This window comes from Mus musculus, chromosome 15 (assembly GCF_000001635.26).
Source record: "Mus musculus strain C57BL/6J chromosome 15, GRCm38.p6 C57BL/6J".
In the NCBI taxonomy this organism is placed as follows: Eukaryota; Metazoa; Chordata; class Mammalia; order Rodentia; family Muridae; genus Mus; species Mus musculus.
This window is the reverse complement of record NC_000081.6, coordinates 58,139,359-58,160,036: the sequence shown is the minus strand read 5'-3', so window position 1 is coordinate 58,160,036 and position 20,678 is coordinate 58,139,359. Positions and strand designations below refer to the sequence as shown.

Here is a 20,678-nt window from a genome sequence, read left to right as displayed (position 1 = left end):
AATGGAAAGTCTCTCTTTTTTTTTAAGATTTATTAATTTATTTTATATGCAAACACTGAAGCTGTCTTCAGATACACCAGAAGAGGGCATCGAATCCCATTACAGATACCATGTGGTTGCTGGGAATTGAACTTAGGACCTCTGAAAAAGCAGTCAGTGCTCTTAACTGCTGAACGATCTCCAGCCCGGAAAGTTTAAGTAGAAAACTGATCTTAAAGAGCAAAAAGGTGAGGCATACTTTCTGTAAGAAATTGCTCATTAAACTGGGTGTAGGAAGACTGCCATGAGTTCAAGACCAGCCCAGACTGCACAGGGCATATAGGGTCAAGCCTATGTTCCACAGAAAGACTGCCTCAAAACAAACAAACAAGCAAACAAACAGAATCACAAATGAGAGATATCATTACTATATGTATCTTTCATGCAAAAATCTTTACTTAAAATTATAAGATTAGGGCTGGAGAGAGTGGCTGACTGCTCTTCCGAAGGTCCTAAGTTCAAATCCCAGCAACACATGGTGCCTCATAACCATCCATAATGAGATCTAACGTCCTCTTCTGGGGCATCTGAAGACAGCTAAAGTGTACTTAGATTCAAAAAGGTAATAAATAAATAAATATATATAAATATGACTAACTAGGCAGTGGTGGCACATGCCTTTAATCCCAGCACTTGGAAGGCAGAGGCAGGTGAATTTCTGAGTTCAGGGCCAGCCTGGTCTACAAAGTGAGTTCCAGGACAGCCAGGGCTACACAGAGAAACCCTGTCTCAAAAAAAACCAAAAATAAATAAATAAATAAGACTAATGTCAAATTTCAAAGGTGTCTTCTAGAAGGAAGGTGTGCTAATGTATTATAAAGCAATGTTTTGTTTTGATTTTTTCATCTGTAACTGAGACATTCTTAGGTATTTCTGATCAGGACTGATCTAAAGGGGATGAGGGAAGATGGCCATCAGTAAAGTGGTGGCCACATAGGTATCAGGAGCTAAGTTCAGCCCCCAAGCCACAAAAAGCTAAGCAAGACAGCCTGTGCCTGTCACCGCCATGATAGCTGAGGAGACAGAGACAAGAGAACTCCTGGGCTCACTGGACAGGCAGGGTGGCACCATCAGTGAGCTCTAGGTTCAGTGAGATACCCTGTCCCCCAAAATAAGGAGCAGTCACTGAGAAAGATACTTACTGTCAGTCTCTGTCCTACACACACACACACACACACACACGACTGACATCACACACACACACACACACACACACACGACTGACATGAGTTTACCTCGGTGGTTTGGTACCTGCCACAAACTCACTGTGGCCATGGATTCAATCATCAACAATGCCCGATTCCACCCCAGAAAAAAAGGGCACAGATTCTTCAAAAGCAAAATTAATTTTAAGTCAATTTTATTTAAAACTACATATATAAGTGGGTCAAATAGCACTCAGACAAGATATCTGCAACTTTTTTAAACATCGTAGTCCAAAAAGACTAATACTTACAGCTGATTCAGCTCACAATACTGTCCCTTACCAAGCAGCAGTGCTGACTCTAGAAACATTTTACCGGGACCTCTAATGGGCAACAGAGTCTTAGAGCCACAGGCCACAAACCTGTGCTCAAGGAGTTTAGAGTCTAGCCAGACAGGAAGCAGAGGAAGCAGACAAAAGGAGCCGACTCCAGGTCCACACCTCTAGTTTTACAAAAGCAATTGCTGGCCTACGTCATCACACACCGAAGTAAGCAAGCCATGGAAACATTTTAGCAACCATATACCGAATGTGGCATATCTATGTCTGAGGCTGGGGTCTGACTGTTTAGGGTTGGAGATAGAACTCTGGGATAGATCCCCAGCCTAAAAAAAGGGGGTGGGGGACTTAGTCATTCATTTTCATCTGTGTTCACTAATGTTTCCACTCACATTTAGTGAGAACAATATCCCTATAGGCCACCTGTACCACGCTCTCTCTTAAATGGAAGGATGGCTTACTCAGACCCTAGAGCTTCTCTAGCTGCAGCCCGGATGTCAGGCTTGGTAGGTTTTGCTGCTGAACCGATGCACAAACTCAGGCAGCGTGTAGACAGCTCCCCATCCTACTGCAGGGTCCATGCTGATGAAGTCGTTCAGGTTCATTTTGGAGTCTAGAAAAGAACATAAAAGTGTCTGCTGAAATAAATTTCAGGTTAGCAGCAGCAGCAGAACGCAGAAACCTAAGGGGTGAGGAGTCCACTCAAATAAACAGGAGTTCAAGATCACTCTTGCAATGTCCTCACATCAAACACATAGCAATCTCTTCAAGACACAGCATCATGTCACCCTATGGAAGGATGCTCCAGGGTGTAATGGCCAATAGTCTTCTCACATTTCAAGGTTGTAAAAGAGAGGAAAGAAAGGGAACTGTCACCGACTGGTGGAAAAAAAAAAAGGTATGACAACTAAATGCCATATCCCTGAGTTAGATTCTGCACCAGAAATAGGGAGTGAGTGAGAAGCCCTGAAAAACTGAACAGTGTTATTAATGCTTCCATGGTTATATGCTACTGTTAACACCAAAGACGTGGAGAAGTGGCTCAGCAATTAAGAGCACACTGACTGCTCTTCCAGGGGGTATAGGTTTGATGCCTAACAGCCACACACATGGTGGCTCACTACCATCTGTAACTCCAGATCAAGGAGATCTGATGCCCTCTTCTGACCGGACACAAAGGTATACTACCATACATACAGGCGAAACCCCCATATGCATTAAAAATTAAAAATAAATACATCTTTAAAAAAAGAAAACTTAAGACTAAGGGAACCTGAGGGAGGGTTATGCAAGAACTCTGTCCTACTTAGCAAATTTTCTAGAAGCCTGAAATTATTTAAAAATAATTTTGTAGAAAGGGCGCATACATAATCAAACTGTCAATCTCCAAGCTAAATGGGCAAGTTACAGGAAATTCAAAGGGACAGCAAGGACAAAGTCACAAACAACACATTGTCACTCTTACTCCCAGTGTCTTCAATATAGATGGCAAGGAAAGAGAATATGCATATTAAAAAATATTCTGTTTGTTTGTTTGTTTGTGAGACAGGGTTTCTCTGTTATAGCCTTGGCTGTCCTGGAACTCACTTTGTGACCAGGCTGGCCTCAAACTCAGAAATCCGCTTGCCTCTGCCTCCCAAGTGCTGGGATTAAAGGCGTGCGCCACCACTGCCCGGGTAAAAAATATTCTTAAGGAAGCAGGGAGCGATGGCTCAGTGGCTAAGAGCACTGGCGTCCATTGCAGGGGACCCAGGCTCAGTTCCTAGCACTCACGTGCAACTCACAACCATCTGTGACTCCAGGGGATCCAACACCCACTTCTGGGTCTGAGGGTACATGTATGCAAGCAAGCAATCATGAATAAAACAAATCTGTTCTTTTTTTTTTTTCCTTTTTTTTAAGAGTTAGAGGCATTGTGGCATACACCTTTAATCCCAGCCCTCAGGGAGAATATCTCTATGAATTTAAGACTAGCCTGGGGCTGGTGAGATGGCTCAGCGGGTAAGAGCACTGACTGCTCTTCCTCTTCCAAAGGTCCTGAGTTCAAATCCCAACAATCACATGATGGTTCACAACCACCCATAATGAGATCTGACGCCCTCTTTTGGTGTGTCTGAAATCAGCAACAGTGTACTTATGTATAATAATAAATAAATCTTTTTTAAAAAAATTGCCTGGTCTACAGAGTGAGCTTCAGGCCAGCCAGGAATACATAGTGAGATCCTGTCTAAAATAAGTAGTGTAGGAGAGTGTCCTCATTTATAAGTCTAAAGTAAGTAAGTAAAAGAGAGGAGCTGCAGAGATGGCTCCCAAGTTAAGAACATTTGTTCTTGCAGAGGACCTCCGTTTGAATCCCAGCACCTAGATGGTGGCTCACAATTCCAGTTTCAAGAGAGCCAATGTCCCCATTTGACCTCCTCAGCACCATGTGGTGCACAGACACACAAAAGCAAAACATTCATATGTATAAAATATTATAAAAATAAATTTTAAAAAATAAAAGGGAAAGGGGAAAACAGTGTAATTACATTTTTTTTTTTTTTTTTTTTTTTTTTTTTTTTTTTTGGTTTTTCAAGATAAGGTTTCTCTGTGTAGCCCTGGCTGTCCTGGAACTTGATTTATAGACCAGGCTGGCCTCGAACTCAGAGATTTTCCTGCCTCTGCCTCTCAAACACTGAGATTAATGGTATGTGCTAATAACATTTTGATATCATTATCATTTTTTGTTTTGTTTTGTTTTGTTTTTCGAGACAGGGTTTCTCTGTATAGCCCTGGCTGTCCTGGAGCTCACTTTGTAGACCAGGCTGGCCTCGAACTCAGAAATCTGCCTGCTTCTGCCTCCGGAGTGCTGAAAAATGTTTTAAATAAAATAAAAAAACACTTTTTAAATGTTTTTATTTATTGAGCGTTTCATATGATGTATTTTGGCCATATTCTTTCTCTTCCTAAAACTTCTCTAAAATTCCCCCATAAAACAATATTCTTGGGCTGGAAAGATGCCTCAGCTGTTAAAAGCACTGACTGTTCTTCCAGAGGTCCTGAGTTCAATTCCCAGCAACCACGTGGTAGCTCACAACCATCTGTAAATGGAATCTGATGCCCTCTTCTGGCGTGTCTGAAGACAGCTATAGTGTACTCTTATACATAAAATAAATAAATAATTCTTAAAAACAAACAAACAATATTCTTAAGATAGGATTGTTTATGTGGTACATGGGGGGCTGTGCATCACATATGTGGAAAATGGAGGTCAACAGCCGGTGTCTTCCTTGGTAGCTCTCCACCTCATGTTTTAAGAGAAGGTTCCTTCCTCATGGAAGCTGGACTTCACTGGTCCAACTAACGTAGCCAGCTTCAGGGATCCACCCGTCCTGTGCTAGGACAAAAGATGCACATCATGGGATAGAGAGATGGCTCAGCAGTTAAAAGCACTGACTGCTCTTCTAGAGGTCCTGAGTTCAAATCCCAGCAGCCACATGGTGGCTCACAACTACCCAAAATGAGATGATGCCCTCTTCTGGTGTGTCTAAAGACAGCTAGAGTGTACTTACATATAATAATAAATAGATCAAAAAAGAAAAAAAAAAAAAGGTTGCATATCACACCTGGCCTCTGTGTGGGCACTGAAGATCCAAACTCAGCTGGGCAGTAGTGGCACACACCCTTAATCCCAGCACTCGGGAGGCAGAGGCAGCTAGATCTGTGAGTTCAAGGTCAGCCTGATCTACAGAGTGAGTTCCAAGACAGTCAGGGCTACAGGGAAAAACTGTCTCTAGGAGACAGGGGTGGGGGCGGCGGGGGGGGGGGGGGGTTGGTGGATCCAAATCAGGTCCCCATGCTTGTTTGGCAGGCATTTGACCAACTTAGCCCTCTTCCCAGCTCGTATTACAGATGACATTTATATGTGCAGAAATAACTAAAGCCTAGCATAAACTGAGTAATGGCACCTGATGAGCTACCATCAAAGCCAAAGGACTGATAATAGTTCACACATTTCAAATATGCTAGCTATTTTATGCTTTCTTCCCCACATGCCCTTGCCCTGTTTCTGCAGAATCCTGCCCAGACTGCAGGCCACTTTCCTGTAGACTGCATTAGCCACATGATGGGATGATATCACCCATAACTGGAATGGTGTGAAAGATCTACAATCAGAGATAATGTCTCAAAAGCATAGGAACGCTGAGCAACAGTAACAAGGGTGACCAGCCTGCTCTGTTCCTAACTGTCAAGGCACCCTCAACTGGACTGCTGCTCAGAAGCACAGAAAGGAAGTGAGGCGCGGTAAAACTCTGTGAATGCAGGTCTATTGCAGGGTCACTGACAGCTCACACATAGGGAGGATGCGCTGGGGATTTCTTCTACCAGCGACTAGAGCCCCACCATGGCCATGTGCTACTGATTCCAGTAGCACACACCAGTGTGGCGGTAGAATCCCAGCAGATGTGGACAATAATCAAGCAGCTGGCTACTGCCCTGGCTTCTGTTCCTCAGCACTTACTCTCTGTGCCTCATGCAGAATCCAGGAAGCACAGAGGACCGGTGCCCTCATTTATCCTCTCCACTCCGGGAGCTTCCCCAAAGATGACTAAGTGTAACAGGCGCAGGTGGCTCACGCCTTTAGTCCCAGCGTTCGGGAGGCAGAGGCAAGCAGACTTCTGTGAGTCAGAGGCCAGTCTGGTCTAGAGAGCAAGCTCCAGGACAGTCAAGGCTACAAAGAGAAACCCTGTCTCAAAAAAAAACAAAACAAAACAAGCCTGAATAAGGGAAACATGGATCTGAGCAATGGGCAGGCAAAGCCCCGGCTCACCTCCAGTTTCAATGCAGGGGTACTCTGGGGGAGGCTCTCTCCAGTTCCCACTGGAGTCTTTCATGTGAGACCGGTCAGAAGCGAAGTGCTTCAAGTAGGAGTCAGCACGAACCACTCTAAATTTCCTGCAGGGAAATCAACACACGCTTATGTCAGGGAGGTACCACAGCTGGCCATCCAACTCATTGCTATAATGGGCTCTGATCTATGATATGCACAAGGCTACTCAGGAGGTCTGGCACGGATACCAATGCATCTACGTGTACGTGGTTAACACCTATTAAACAAGCTGAAGGAGGTGACTGAAACCCCAAGCCACACAAGGACAGAGAGTAAATCTACTCAGTTGTTTTTATGTACACACAAGGGGCACATAATACTGATGATATTGCACGTGAGGGGCAAAGGGTAGGACTCTTGTTGCCTTGCAACTTTCTTGGTTTTGACAACATTAGCCATGCTCACAGTCCAGGAAGAAGCAATCCTCAACACATCTGAAAGAGAACGTTGAGAAGCTCATCACGCTTTTTTCTTTTTTTTTTCGCTTTTTTCTTAATACATGTGCCGTGTGTGTGTGTGTGTGTGTGTGTGTGTGTGTGTGTTCAAAGGTTACCTATGGGAATCAATCTCTCTTTCCACCATGTGGATCTCAGAGATGGAGCTTGGGTCTTCAAGCTTAGCTGGTCCTCAGCACACTAATATTTCTAATGCCACCACCCCTTATATGATGAGGAACCTTTGAAACTTTAAGATGCTCTTAAGTTCTTATAGAACAGGCACACCAATAATGCAGAAACAGGGGGACAGAGACAGAGGGGAGAAGGAAGGGGAAGCAAAGAGGGGGGAGGGGAAAAGAAAGGAAAAGACGGAGGGAGAGAAGGAGGGAGGCAGAGAGGACTGCTGTGTAAACACCAAGTCTTACTTCAGAAAATCAGTAACTTAGTACTGAATTTCCTCACCTCCTAAACTGCAGATGAATGTCATCATCAGACTTAAGGGCATCTTCTATGTAAATGTCGAAAGGGCAGGGAAATGGCAAAATAGTGTCAAGATCATAAATGAAGCTTTGTCCTTCCCTTGACACATGAAGCAGAACCACATGGTAGTCCTAGGAATAATAATCACTGAGGTTAACCCAGTTAGTGGAGGATGGTCCGTCCCAGCATTGCAGGGTCAGCGCACAAGCATCAGCAGGAAAGCAGCGGCCAGGCTAACGTCACCCTCCTCGGAATACCAAAGCTAGACGATAATAAAACGCAAAGCCCCAATACTGAAAAACGGCCAGTGACCGGGAAATGGTTCAACAACCGCAGTGTGTGACACACTGTTCCGTGATATCCCATGTTCTACAGCTGAACAGGAAAACCAATTGTAGGACATAGATGTATTTTGTATTATATTTTAAAGTATGATCATCTAAAGACGGACGCGTGCATTCAAAAGCATACGCTCATTCACACATATGAATGCTGAGGCGGCGGCTACAGAGATGTCTTCCACACGCTGGATCTTCACTGTCCCCCCAAAGAAACCCTTTGGTTGAAGGTTTACTTATCAGGGTGAGATGAGACAGACTGTGGAGGCTTCAAGAGGTGAGGCCAGGATGGATGAGGTGACACACACTCCAACACTCACAGGGAGAGGCAGGTGGGTCCCTGTGAGTCCAAGGCCAGCCTGATACACAGACAGAGTTCCAGGCCAGCCAGAACTACATACTGAGACCTTAACAACAAAAACACAGTGAAGCCTAGTGAGAAGTCTGCTGGTCACTGGAGGAGAATCACTGAAGGAGATATTGGGAGCCCAGTCCTTTCCCCTTCTCTCTCTCTTTGGCTATAAACAGCTCTGCCCCACCACGTGTAGCTGCCGCACTATAGTCACAGATGCAGAGCCAAGCAGTCATAAACTGAAACCAGAAATGAGCACAAAATAAACCTTTCCTGTGCTGCGATTCATCTGGGGCTTCCAGGGTTGGGGTGAAGGAGGATGCAACTTTCCAATTTGTATTACTCTTCTAAGAAAAAAAATTAAACCAAAAAAAAGAAAAAAGGAAACCAAACCAAGCAGACAAGCTCTCATCTGCCTGAGAAGGACCTCATCTCAAGGGAGGAGGAAGTCAGCTCTCATAGCCCTGCCTGGTGACAGAATGGACGCCACTACCTCTTACTCTCATTGTATGGCAGTGCATGGCAATGCCGGCACTCCGAGGTGGAAGGTGCTGACGGGTCTGTAAGCTCACAGGCTGGCGAGCCTAGAGTCCACAGTAGGGCAATAGAAACAAAAGAAACTCTGCCTCCACAAGGCAGGTGAGAAGCAACACTACAAGATTGTGTTTTCCCCTCTGTGTGCACCTGCTACTCAGGCACGCACACGCAGTAGACAAATCATAAAATAAATATTCAGAAAAAAATACTAAGCCTGGTGTGTGTGTGTGTGTGTGAGAGAGAGAGAGAGAACACGCAAGAACTCACACTAAATCTTGAAGCCTTCTCTAGATAAACTAACAAGGCAACTTATACTTTTAATCAGTCTCCAGATAAGTCAAAAAAGCAGCCAGGCTATTATGTAATACCTGACACAAACAACCTAAATGGGGAACTGTTTATTTTGGCTCATGGTTTCAGAGACTACAGCAAACCAACCCTATGGGAAAGGCATAATGCCGGGAGTGACTGTCCACAGCAACAAGAACAGGAGGCAACTGTCCCTCACATGACAACAGGCTAGGAGAAAGAGAAAAAGAGAACACCCGTCAAAACCACAGGTAGGTAGGTAGGTAGAACCTTCAGGGCCCAGTCCCAGTAACTCACTTCTGCTACCTAGACCTCAGGTCTCATGGGTTCCACAACCTCACAGAACAGCACCCCCAGCTAGGGGATGTCCATAGTGCTTCTACCCCAGGCATCCTTTCTCAGAAGATCCTTTTACTAACTATTGTCATAGCCTTTCTCTAGTGTCACTTCAATTCTGTAGTCTCCACTACAGCATACTGGTCACTCAGAGGCCACACAGAACAACGCATCAGAGATGCTCGGGTGGCCATCTTACCCAGATCACAGGTCCATTCTCAGGTCTTGCCTGCTGTTTCCAAATAGGTACCTACAAAATATAGGATATCCGTGAGTTTCACTCAAATCCTTGTAGATCCTCTAAAGCAGTACACTGATGAGCAATAAACTAATCCTCCGCTGGGTGAGCAATGTGGAGGACTTGCTGCTCTTGCAGAGGACCCAGGATTTGTTCCCAGCATCCACAGGGCAGTTTAGCAAATATCTGTAACTCCAGTTCCTACGGACTCCAACCTTCTCCTGGCTTCGGTAGGTACAGTGCACACAAGGTACACAGACATATATGTAGGCAAACACACATACATGTTACCCCCCCTCAAAAAAAAAAAAAAAAGACAATCAGTCAAGCATGCTCTCACATACCTTTAATCCCAATACTCAAAAGCAAAGGCAGGTGGTTCTCTGTGAATATGAAGCCTGGTCTACATAGTGAGTTCCAGGCCAGCCAAAGGTCCATAGTGAAACCTTATCTCAGAAAAAAATAATTAAACTAACTAAATTAAAATTTAAAATAAAAAATGTTGGGGCTGGGGGCCGGGGGCTGGAGGCTGGAGAGATGGCTGAGCAGTTAAGAGCACTGACTGCTCTTCCAAAGGTCCTGAAATCAAATCCCAGCAACCACATGGTGGCTCACAACCATCTGTAATGAGATCTGATGCCCTCTTCTGGTGTGTCTGAAGATAGCTACAGCATACTTAGATATAATAATAAATAAATCTTTAAAAAAAAAATGCTGGGGCTAGAGAGATGGCTCAGTGGTTAAGCTGTTCTTCCAGAGGACCCAGGTTCAAGTCCCAGGACCCACGTGGCGGCGCACAACTGTCTATAACTCCAGTTCCAGAGGAACTGACACTCTCACACAGACATACATGCAGTCAAAACACCAATGCACATGAAATAAAAGTAAATAAGTCTCTTTTTAAGAAATGAAAATGTTTATGTGTCCTCCAGAGAACAGAAAGGCTTGGATTAGCCAGGCAGTGGTGGCGCACACACCTTTAATCCCAGCACTTGGGAGGCAGAGGTAGGTAGATTTCTGAGTTCAAGACCAGCCTGGTCTACAGAGTGAGTTCCAGGACAGCCAAGGCTACACAGAGAAACCCTGTCTCCAAAAACCAAAAAAAAAAAAGGTTTGGATTGGGAGACACAAGGCCAGTCAAGTCATGCCTTCCCATTCAGTTAGTCATGAGACCTCTTTGCATCTTTCCTTCTTCATGTTTTTGGGTTGTTTTTCGAGACAGGAATTTTCTGTGTAGCCCAGGCTGTCCTAAAACTCACTCTGTAGATCAGACTAGCCTTGAACTCATAGAATCGCCTGCCTCTGCCTCCGCCTCCCAAATGCACCCACCACTGCCTACCTTCCTTCTTCACTTTTATGTGGAGAAAGTTAGCAGGCCACGGCATTACATGCCTGTAATCCCAGCCTTGTCTACAAAATGAATGTGCGGCTACAGTGCCTTAGGTAACATGAGCCCTGTCTCTAAAAACAGAAGTGAAGTCACTAAAATAAATCTTGCCTGTTTCATAGAACTATTAACCCCAAATGAGACAACACAATGGGTTACTTCTAATGAGTCACAAAAGTTTACTACAGCTCTACTTAAACTTCAGAGACAAACCTTTACTTCAAATCCGAGTTACATGACTCTAACAATACAATTTTTTTTTTTTTTTTTTTTTTTTTTTTTGGGTTTTTTGGTTTTTCGAGACAGGGTTTCTCTGTATAGCCCTGGCTGTCCTGGAGCTCACTTTGTAGACCAGGCTGGCCTCGAACTCAGAAATCCGCCTGCCTCTGCCTCCCGAGTGCTGGGATTAAAGGCGTGCGCCACCACGCCCGGCTTAACAATACAATTTTTAAAAAGCTCTAAGCCATACACAGAGCATACCTATAATCCCAGTACTCAGAAGGACACTAAGTTTGTGGCCAGTCTGGTCTACACAGTGAGTTTCAGGTCAGCCAAGGTCTACACTTTGACACACTGTCTCAAAAAGAAAGGAAGGGTACGCAATCTGCATAAATATACCATCACATAGTTCATCTCCTAGGAGTAAGGGAATGAATACTTCTAAATTGAATCTAAATGAAAATAATGTTTGAAAGCTTGCTGTTCCAAAGCATATAGACAGCACAGCGTCAATACTGCACTTGGCTTCTGAGGTCCCCCTGAACCTCATCTCCTTCTGCAATCACTTACCAACTTACCATCTTCTTCTCATTTGATATGAAGACTGCATAGCACTCCTCCAACAGATACTGGTTGTGTGTCTTGATGTACTCACAGAGCTTCCAAATGTTTTCCTCACTGAAATCAAACAATCGTTTAATCAATATAATTACAAGTGAACAGCTGTCTTTTGGATTTAAACAAAAAATTGATGAGGATATAACTAGAGAAGACCTTAACCACCTCCTCTGACAGAGGGCTAACAGGTGGCTTTAGTACAGTCAACAGCTGCTAGCCAACCTGTATGTGTGCACATGTCCAGAGGGCCCTTACCTACCACAGAAGGCTGACTGTGGCCAGTAACACACTACCTCAGGACTCCAGAAGCTGAGATAAACAACTTTGCATGTTCTGGCTTCTCTAAGCACCTACTTTTCTCCTCTGTAAAACTCACATTCTTACACCACGCTATAACCCTTTACAAATCCCAGTACTGGAGAGGCATATCTCTTCGAATTCAAAGCCAGACTGGGCCAAATAGTAAGGACCTGTTTCAAAAATAAATAGGGCTGGAGAGTTGGCTCGGTGATTAAGAGTGCCTACTGCTCTTCTAGAGGGTCCTCGTCTGATTCTTAGCACCACATTTCAGCTCACAACTGCCTGTAACTCCAGCTCCAGGGAAATCTGACACACAAACACAAACTCATATACACACTCACATACATATATAAATTAAAATAAACCAAAAACATTTCAATTTAAAGACGAAAGAAAATAAAATAAAGAAAAAGAAATCATTTTTAAAGTCTTTTTAGAAGCTGGGCAGTGGTGGTGCATATCTCTAATCCCAGGACTCGAGAGGCAGAGGCAGAGGCAGAGACAGGGAGATCTCTGTGTTTGAGGCCAGCTTGATCTACAGAACGAGTTCCAGGACAGCCAGGGTTAAAGAAATCATGTCTCAGAAAAAAAAAAAAGAAAAAAGTTCTTTTAGAAACTGAAATTCACCATTTCTTGATCTGTCCCAGACAAATCTCTCCCTATGTGACAGGCCATTAGCTATCTGACATAGTCAAAGCCCACCTAAGCAGTGCTCAGAGTATCACACTGAGTCTCCTTCCCAAGCACAGGCAAGAACAGCCACTCCTAGCTGACTTCCCGGCTTAGCTTCTGGGTTCCTAGCTCTGTGTAATGAATCACAAACACCTCTGCTCAGGGTGTCAGCACCCATTTCTAGTCACCCACACCTCACTACCCGAGAAACAGCATGCAGGAAATTCATGAAATTATAGTAAACTAAAAGTATTACAGAAATATACTTTTTCTATTACATTTGGGGGAAGGGGGAATTTATGCATGCTCAGTGCATATGTGGAAGTCAGAGGGCAAGTTTTCAGGGATTGTGGATTCCAGGGACTGAACTCTCTGGTCCTCCCGTTCGGTAGCCAATACCTTTAGCTCCTCAGGCCTCATCCACCCTTTTAAGAAAAATTCAGCGCAGGCAAAATAGCTCAGAGGGTAAAGGCCTGCGTGCACTCCTGGGGATCCAGGTGGTGAAGAAACAACCAACTCAGGTTCAGTCTTCATCCTCAGACCACCCATGGACTACTCACACATGAACCAACTATGGTCTGGACATCCCCCACCCCCCAGCTAAGTACTGGAGCATACCCGGTACTGAGTCCTGTCCCACTGGGTTTGCCTGGAAGCCATGTGGATGAATAGGGGAGACACATGTAGGGGATCCATTCACAGAGAGGGAACTGCTTGTGCCCCTCATTACAATGGTCCCAGATTCTTCTTGGGTGTGTTGTAAACAGAGAAGCCATTCTTCAGGCCACCTGCTCTGAGCACACCCCATAACATCTTTATCCAAGTTCTGACAAGACGCGTGTTGGTCTGGTCTACAGGAATTCTGAACTTTTAAGCACACACAATCTTCAAGGGCATATGAGACACAAATCATGGCTAAGTGCTTAGATAGTGAATTAATGGCTACAGATGGAAAGAGGCCTACGGGCAAAGCACCAATTATCCCAGAGGGTCCATTAAAGATGCATAAAGAAAGCACAGAGGAGGGACTCATTAACTGAGAGAGAGAGGAAGCAGCAAAGGTACAGGTTAGCAGTTTCTCCTTTTTGCCTTGTCCCCATCTCCATCCTGAAGGTGGTCTGGGGTTAATGTACAGTCCAGGAGTCTACAAATAGCATTAGCAGGCAGAATACATGATATGGCTTGAAGACATACTGCCCGATATTTCTCAAGTTTCTGTGAATGTTACATAGGGTAAAAATAAATAAAATGTGCCAGATAGTGGTGCACGCCTATAAGCCCAGCACTCGGGAGGAAGAGGCAGGCAGATCTCTGAGTTTGAGGCCAGTCTGGTCTACAGATAGAGTTTCATGACAGCCAGGGTTACACAGAGAAACCCTGTCTCGAAGATAGAGAGAGAGAGAGAGAGAGAGAGAGAGCGCGAGCTGGAGAGATAGCTCAGTGATTAAGAGCACTGACTACTTTTCCAGTGGACCTGAGTTCAATTCAGGAGGCAGGGTAGGTATATCTCTTTGAGTTCAAGGCCAGCCTTGACAGTAAGATCCTGTTTTATAGGAAAGGAGGGGAGGGGAGGGGACGGGAGGGGAGGAGAGGAAAAGGGGAAGTGTGGTCTGGAGAGATGACTCAGCAGTAAAAAGCACTTGCTGCTCTTCTCAAGGACCTAGCACTAAATCCAGTCTGGGGGAATCTTCTTCTAGCCTCCTGGGTACCAGTTACTCATGTGGTGCATGGACATATATATAAACACATTAAAAAAAAAAATCAACAGCCTTACACTCCTCCATTGTACTACCTGTAAGTCCAAACTCTGAGGTAGAACCCTCAGGTAAAACTCAGAGTTTTACAAGCTCTCAGATGACTCTTCAACACATTCAAACAGAAGAGTATGAGGTTTTGAGCAATATGAAACCAGCAGAAGATGAAAGAGTGTTACTTTCCCTGTTGCTATGGCAACATCTTTTTGTTTGTTTTTCTTTTTTGGTTGAGATAGGTTTTCTCTGTGCAGCCTTGGCTATCCTGGAACTAGCTCTGTATACCAGGCTGATCCAAGGCATGTGCCACCTCCACCCAGCTGCCAACATCCTAAGGAAAGGTCTATTCTAGCTCAGAGGGGAAGGCATGAAACAGCTAGATGCCTTGTATCTATCGGCAGTCAGGGAAGCTGAGAGACAAATATGGTGCTCAGCTCTGCTTCTCATTTTTACTCAGGCAGGGACATCAGTCCATAGAATGTTGCCCACTTTTTGGGTGGACCTTCTATCTTCATTAATGCAATCTAAAATCTCTCACACAGACACGCCCACAGCCCACAGGTTTATCTCCCGGGTGACTGTAGATCCTGTCAAATCAACAATATTATCCATCACAGAGAAGTAGGCAAACAGGCCTATTAGGAAGCCAACAGCCGCCACGATGGCCAGAGAGCTCAGCTGCAGCTCAGGAAGCCAAAAAGAGACCACCTATTTGTGGGAATCACATCTGGAGTTTACTTTGGCTGACTTCTTGCTTGCAGTTAATGATGAGTGAGTCTGCTTACATCTGCCTTGGCGTGTTATGCATATGTCCTTGAGAGACTGTCTAAGGCTAAAGCCTTAGTCAGACATAGATACTGTGTACCATAAACTCCCCATGTAAGCATTTGTAGTCATAGTTCAACATCCTGTCATGCTTTTGTTGCTGTGAAAAAAAAATACACTGGTTGCTGGCATGGTACTGACCAGCAGTCTTCCCATATCTGTCTCTTGCATCTGCTTTCTGCCTTTCCTATAATCACCCTCACTTCCATAGTGGTGGTTCCTGATTTGACTGAGCAGCTCTCGCACCTACTGGAGAGATGCCACCTCCTGTCCCTCCTCCACCTGACCGCTCCATTCCATTTCCCCATACCCCTTACTGCTCCTAGGAACACTCACTGCATGTATTCTCGGAGCTTCTGAACAGTCTTTACTCCGTGCCTGAAATGACCTTCTAATATCCACAAAGCGCCTATGCTTTTCCCTCAGATGTCTGTTCAGCATTATCTCATCAACCACGTTGTCCTTAAGTATCCTGACATAAAGTCATCATCTTTTCTCTCATCCTATTGCTCTCACAGTCTTTACCACCAGCCAGACTTAGCTTATGTATGGCTGTCTGCTTTCCCCTCACTGAAATATAAGAATTGTGAGATCCTGACATGCCAAATCTGGCATGGCCTTGGTAGGACAGAATGACATGATTCCTGCCCCTAGGACAGGGCTAGCAGGTGTGGGCATAATGCTTGCTTGTATAATTATGGACATTTTTTCACACTCCTCAGAGGAATGCCCTCCTCCCAGTTAACATCAATGACTCCATGAGAATCTGAGACAGCATGAGTCCAGAAAACGAAGGTGTGGCTAATGTCTCAGCAAAATGGTAAATACTGTGACCCTCAGGACAGCCCTTAAGGCTGTGGGAAAGAGCTCTAAATACATGAGTTTGAAAATATATAATTTCTCAACTATGCAAAAACATAAGGATGCAATATGAATTGTATAAGGAGTTTCACAGATCTAAATAGACAAGAGGCAGCTACTCTATATGACACAGATTTCTGAGTTCAAGCCTGGAACAGATCAAATTTAGGTCCAGGAGTGGTCAGAATGGTAATCTCCGGACAAGGTCCCAACTAGCTAAATTTACAAAAGCAGCCAGATCTCTGAATTCTTTTACAATGCTAAAAAAAGGGGGAGAAAATCTGCTTGTAGTCTCCTAAGAATTAAGGGCCTGGGGTCACAGGATTCATAGGATAATCAAAGGGGAACCTGGAGGTTGAGAACAGCTCTTCAAGAATTTTCTTTTTTCTTTCTTTCTTCCCGCCCTCCCCCACACCCTCCCAGGGTTTCTCTCAGTAGCCCTGGCTGTCCTGGAACTCTGTAGACCAGGCTGGCCTTGAACTCAGAAATCCGCCTGCCTCTGCCTCCCAAGTGCAGGGATCAAAGGCGTGCGCCACCAAGCCCGGCTAAGAATTTTTTTCTAACAGGATTTGGAACATGGTGGGACAATGTAAGGAGGGCGACCACAGCTCTTTCAGATCTTTTCTTAGCTCTTTTAGAATTTTCTCTAATAAGATTTACTGACACAGCTCTGTTAGCATGTCTCCTAGCAGCTAAACAGAAAAAGCTGGCAGAAGAGTGAACACAGCTCTTTTAGAATTTTTTTTCTGGCTTTCTGATTTTGATCAGAAAACCCAAGAATTACTTTTTGAGTATTTCTAACAGGATTTCTGACTTGGTCAGCAAACCCATGAGCTATCCAAAGAGCTTTTAGAACTTTTAATAGCAGAGAGAGCTGTCTTGAGCAGAAAGCTAGCTGTTTCAACCAAAAAGTTTTCAGAATAGCAAGAAAAAGCTGTCTCAAGCAGACACAGAGAGAGCAGTCTAGAAAGCCACATCAGCGGAACATAGACCACCAGCATGGACCAACAATTTGACTTCAAGTAGTTTTCACTGCTCCCAAACACCCCTTCTTTCAGAAACCCGGTCCCAGCTGAGGCCAGTCCTTGGCACTGCCAGGAAATTTATCTACCTTGTTTACTGCTCTATCCTCTGTGCATAGAATCAACCAACATACATTTCACATCCCTACGAAATATTTACTAAATAAATGGAAGACACAGAGTAAATGTTCCAGATAAAAACTAGCAGGATTTGGAAACCAGGCGGAGCAGATCTATAATGCAACAGCTAAAAAAGAAGGACTCCCAACCACCATGTAGACTCCAGATCTCATTCCACTTAGTTGTGTGGTCTGGGACAAACCACAACCATTCTATAGTTCAGCCTTTGTAGTGTCAATAATTACCACAGAACCTGTCTCCAAGACATCGCTCTACCACCCCCTGTTCTCAATCTGTGGGTCATGGCGTTGAATATCAGATATTTACACTACGATTCTTAACAGTAGCAAAATTAGTTGTGAAATAGCAACGAAGTTTTTACAGCTGTGGGTCACCACAACAAGAAGATCTGTATTAAAGGGTCACAGCCCTGGAAGATTGAGAACCAGGGCAAGCACTTGGACTTGAGCTAAAGTGGTCACTGGTCAGTCACAGCTGAATGCTAAGTTCTTAGAGTCCTTGTTTGAGTGACCAGCTAGAGTTGAGAGGAGTCTATTTAAATGATCCTGAGGTTTCTCCTGAGTTGGGATAGCAGTCCCTACACAAAAGGAAGATGAGGCCTAGGGACAAAAAAGGCAAGGTGAACGGTGTTTGCACAAGCAGCCTAGGACACTAACCTCACAATCCCGGGGCCTTGTGTAAAACAGCAGCACACCCTTCAGTACCTCAGAGTTCTTCCAAGCTGCAATCACACCAGTACCTACCTCTTGGGATTACTGTGAGGTTCAACTGAGTTAATTTACACCATGCACGCAAAACAATGCCTAGCATATGGCAAGGATGGTGCAAATGCAACCATTATCATATGGCCAGTAAGGTAATGCCAGTAAGGTAATCAGGGTAGCCAGTTGCCTGAACTGGATTTCCTACTACCACAAATTCTGTGTCTCCATTGTCTTTAAAATTATAAAGACGTATACTTCAACCTGAATCAATGCAGACTTCAACAGTTACCATTGGGTCTCCAGCCTAACTCCCCTCCCTCCCTTGTCCCTATGCACTAAGACGCCCCGACTTCACCCCACTGCTCAGGCTCAGCTAAGGAGACCAGAAATGCGTTCCCCACCCTCCTCATCCCGGCGCTAAACCCGGGCAGTGTAGGCCAGCAGCAGCACTCAGGGGAGCATCCAGGAGAGGGGCGCATTGGTGGCGGCGCGCGAAACCGCGCAGATTCCCGGGGTCCGCGCCCGCGCTCTCTCACCAATAGCAGCTGTTGTAGACACATGCGTCCCGCGTAGGACAGACCGGCTGGTACTGCGGGGCCGTGGCGGCGGGGCCGTCCCCCTCCATGACCCGAAGCTGTGGCTCACAGGTCAACTAAACAACCCGCTGGCCGCAATTGTCGCCAGTCTCCCAGGAGGAGAGGACAACAGAGTAGGCGGCCAGGACAGTTTCCGGGTGGGAGAGCCGAGAGCCGGGTGGGCGGGGCCCCGTGCAGCGTGAGGGCGGAGCCCGGGATGACGAAGCCTGCGTGGTTCCGGGTGGGCGGGGCCTGAGAGAATGAGTGGGATCTGAGGGGGGTGGGGGTGGGGCGAGGCTGGTGGAGAGGGGGCTGGGAATGCGAATCTTAGGATGACTTGAACTGTGTAGTTCTTGCCAGGTTTTGCGTGGTGGGTGGAGCCTGTGGCAGAGCGGGATGCACTTAGAGGCTTCCCTCTCGCCCCGCCCCCCCCACCACCCGGACCCCAAACCGAACCTGTTCTTGAGCTACGCTGCGTAGACCTAGTCGCCCTCCCATGGAGGGATTGCTTGTGTTGTTGCCAGTGTTTAGATATGAGCTTCCGGATACACTTAAAACTCCAGCTAAGGTTGCCCGCTGTGTGAAACCAGAAGAAACTCTAAACTAAGAGATGCTTGGGCACGCACGAAAGCTGAACCTTTAGAGCAGGAACTGAGAAAGAAAGGCGAACGGGGGGGGGGGGGGGGGGTGTTAGTGCAGTGCACCCAGATCTCACCATATTGTAATTTAATTTCTTCTCATCTGGATCTCTCTCCCTCTCCGTGTGTGTGTGTGTATTTTAAAGAAAAAAAGTTTTAACCAGGTGTGGTGACAGACACCTAAAGTCCTTGCATGCAGGAGACTGAAGCAGGAGGATTGCTTCTAATGCAAGGTGATCCTAGACTACAAAAGAATTTTTCTTTTAAAAAAAAAAAGATTTAAAGAGTCTGGATAGCATTTTGTGTTAATCATATTTATTTTCAAAAGAGAAGACACCAAATTGCTAAAACAGTGTTTATGCATAGTGAATTAAAGACATAGAGAACTGTCTCTATAGACATCCCAGTCTCCTGTGTGTGCCTTAAGTGCTCAGAGAACCTCCCTGCAAACGCTGGACTTCTTAAGATTAGATTATAGGCCACCCACAGACTCTCAGCCTTCTGAGACCCCAACCCCATAAAGTGCTGTGCTGGTGGTATTCTGGTGAACTTCAGCTGCTGTCCAAAACCCATAAATCCTACAAACTAAACATGTGTTTGTGTCTGTTACCAATTTATTGTTTCAGCTTGAATACTCCCTTCAACAGAGGCTGGGAGGCAGGGAGTGGCAGTCATGAAGCCTCTCTTGGTTAGTACAAAGTGAGTGTGAAGTTAAGCTTTCTCAGTAGAAGGATGGAAAGAGATTGCAAGGGAAAGAGGATCCCTGCAGTTTCTAGAAGGGACCAGAGCTAGTTGTGTGATCATCCTGCCCTCCAGTGGAGTCAGCTCTGGACAGACACCAGAACTTGGGGAAGCCTGCTTGCAGTTGTGTGTGGACAGCAATGGCCTTCTGTCTTAATCAGGGTTTCTATTCCTGCACAAACATCATGACCGAGAAGCAAGGAAAAGCAAGTTGGGGAGGAAAGGGTTTATTCAGCTTACACTTTCACATTCCTGTTCATCACCAAAGGAAGTCAGGAAGCAGGAGCTGATGCAGAGGCCATGGAGGGATGTTACTTACTGGCTCGCTTCCCCTGCCTTGCTCAGCTTGCTTTCTTATAGAATCCAAGACTACCAGCCCAGGGATGGCATCACTCACAATGGGCCCTCTTCTGCCCTGGATCACTAATTGAGAAAACACCTTACAGCTGGATCTCACGGAGGCATTTCCTCAACCGAGGCTCCTTTCTCTGTGATAACTCCAGCCTGTGTCCAGTTGACACACAAAACCAGCCAGTACACCTTCTATCCTCTTTCCTCCCTCCATAGCACTTTTGCCCCAGGTGCTATGAGAATCAGCCCTGCTGCTTCTCAGACTCGCCCTCATCTGCCTCACACAACATCCAGCCCTACTCACCTACCCACACACACCATGGTCCACCCTTAAAGTCACAAGTATAGGGCTGGAGAGATGGCTTAGCAGTTAAGGGCACTGCCTGCTCTTCCAGAGGTCCTGAGTTCAAGTCCCAGCAAGAACATGGTGGCTCACAACCATCTATAATAGGAT

At 45.4% G+C, this 20,678-nt stretch overlaps 1 protein-coding gene and 2 non-coding genes across 8 annotated transcripts; 1 reads left to right on the top strand and 2 right to left on the bottom strand.

The window, feature by feature from the left end:
* Positions 1 to 1,382: 1,382 nt before the first annotated feature.
* Positions 1,383 to 18,702, bottom strand: Wdyhv1 (WDYHV motif containing 1). 6 transcript variants are annotated; one of them, XR_001781578.1, is made up of 6 exons: positions 18,456 to 18,702; positions 11,596 to 11,703; positions 9,381 to 9,431; positions 7,292 to 9,055; positions 6,333 to 6,457; positions 1,383 to 2,135 (listed from the first exon to the last, which is right to left on the bottom strand). XR_001781578.1 is itself a non-coding variant. In NM_029734.2 (6 exons), exons 1-6 carry the CDS (start codon positions 18,542 to 18,544, stop codon positions 2,020 to 2,022), a joined length of 630 nt encoding a protein of 209 aa, NP_084010.1. In that variant the 5' UTR covers positions 18,545 to 18,671; the 3' UTR covers positions 1,383 to 2,019. The 6 variants fall into 6 exon arrangements, 3 of the variants coding, with proteins under 3 accessions (NP_084010.1, NP_001313531.1, NP_001313528.1); XR_001781577.1 differs by having other exon boundaries at positions 7,292 to 7,440; NM_029734.2 differs by having other exon boundaries at positions 7,292 to 7,440; positions 11,604 to 11,703; positions 18,456 to 18,671.
* Positions 13,295 to 13,421, bottom strand: Gm22488. Its single transcript, XR_003951708.1, has one exon. It is a non-coding gene; the product is annotated as a small nucleolar RNA SNORA11 (small nucleolar RNA).
* Positions 16,768 to 16,829, top strand: Gm23475. Its single transcript, XR_003951667.1, has one exon. It is a non-coding gene; the product is annotated as a U7 small nuclear RNA (small nuclear RNA).
* Positions 18,703 to 20,678: the final 1,976 nt, after the last annotated feature.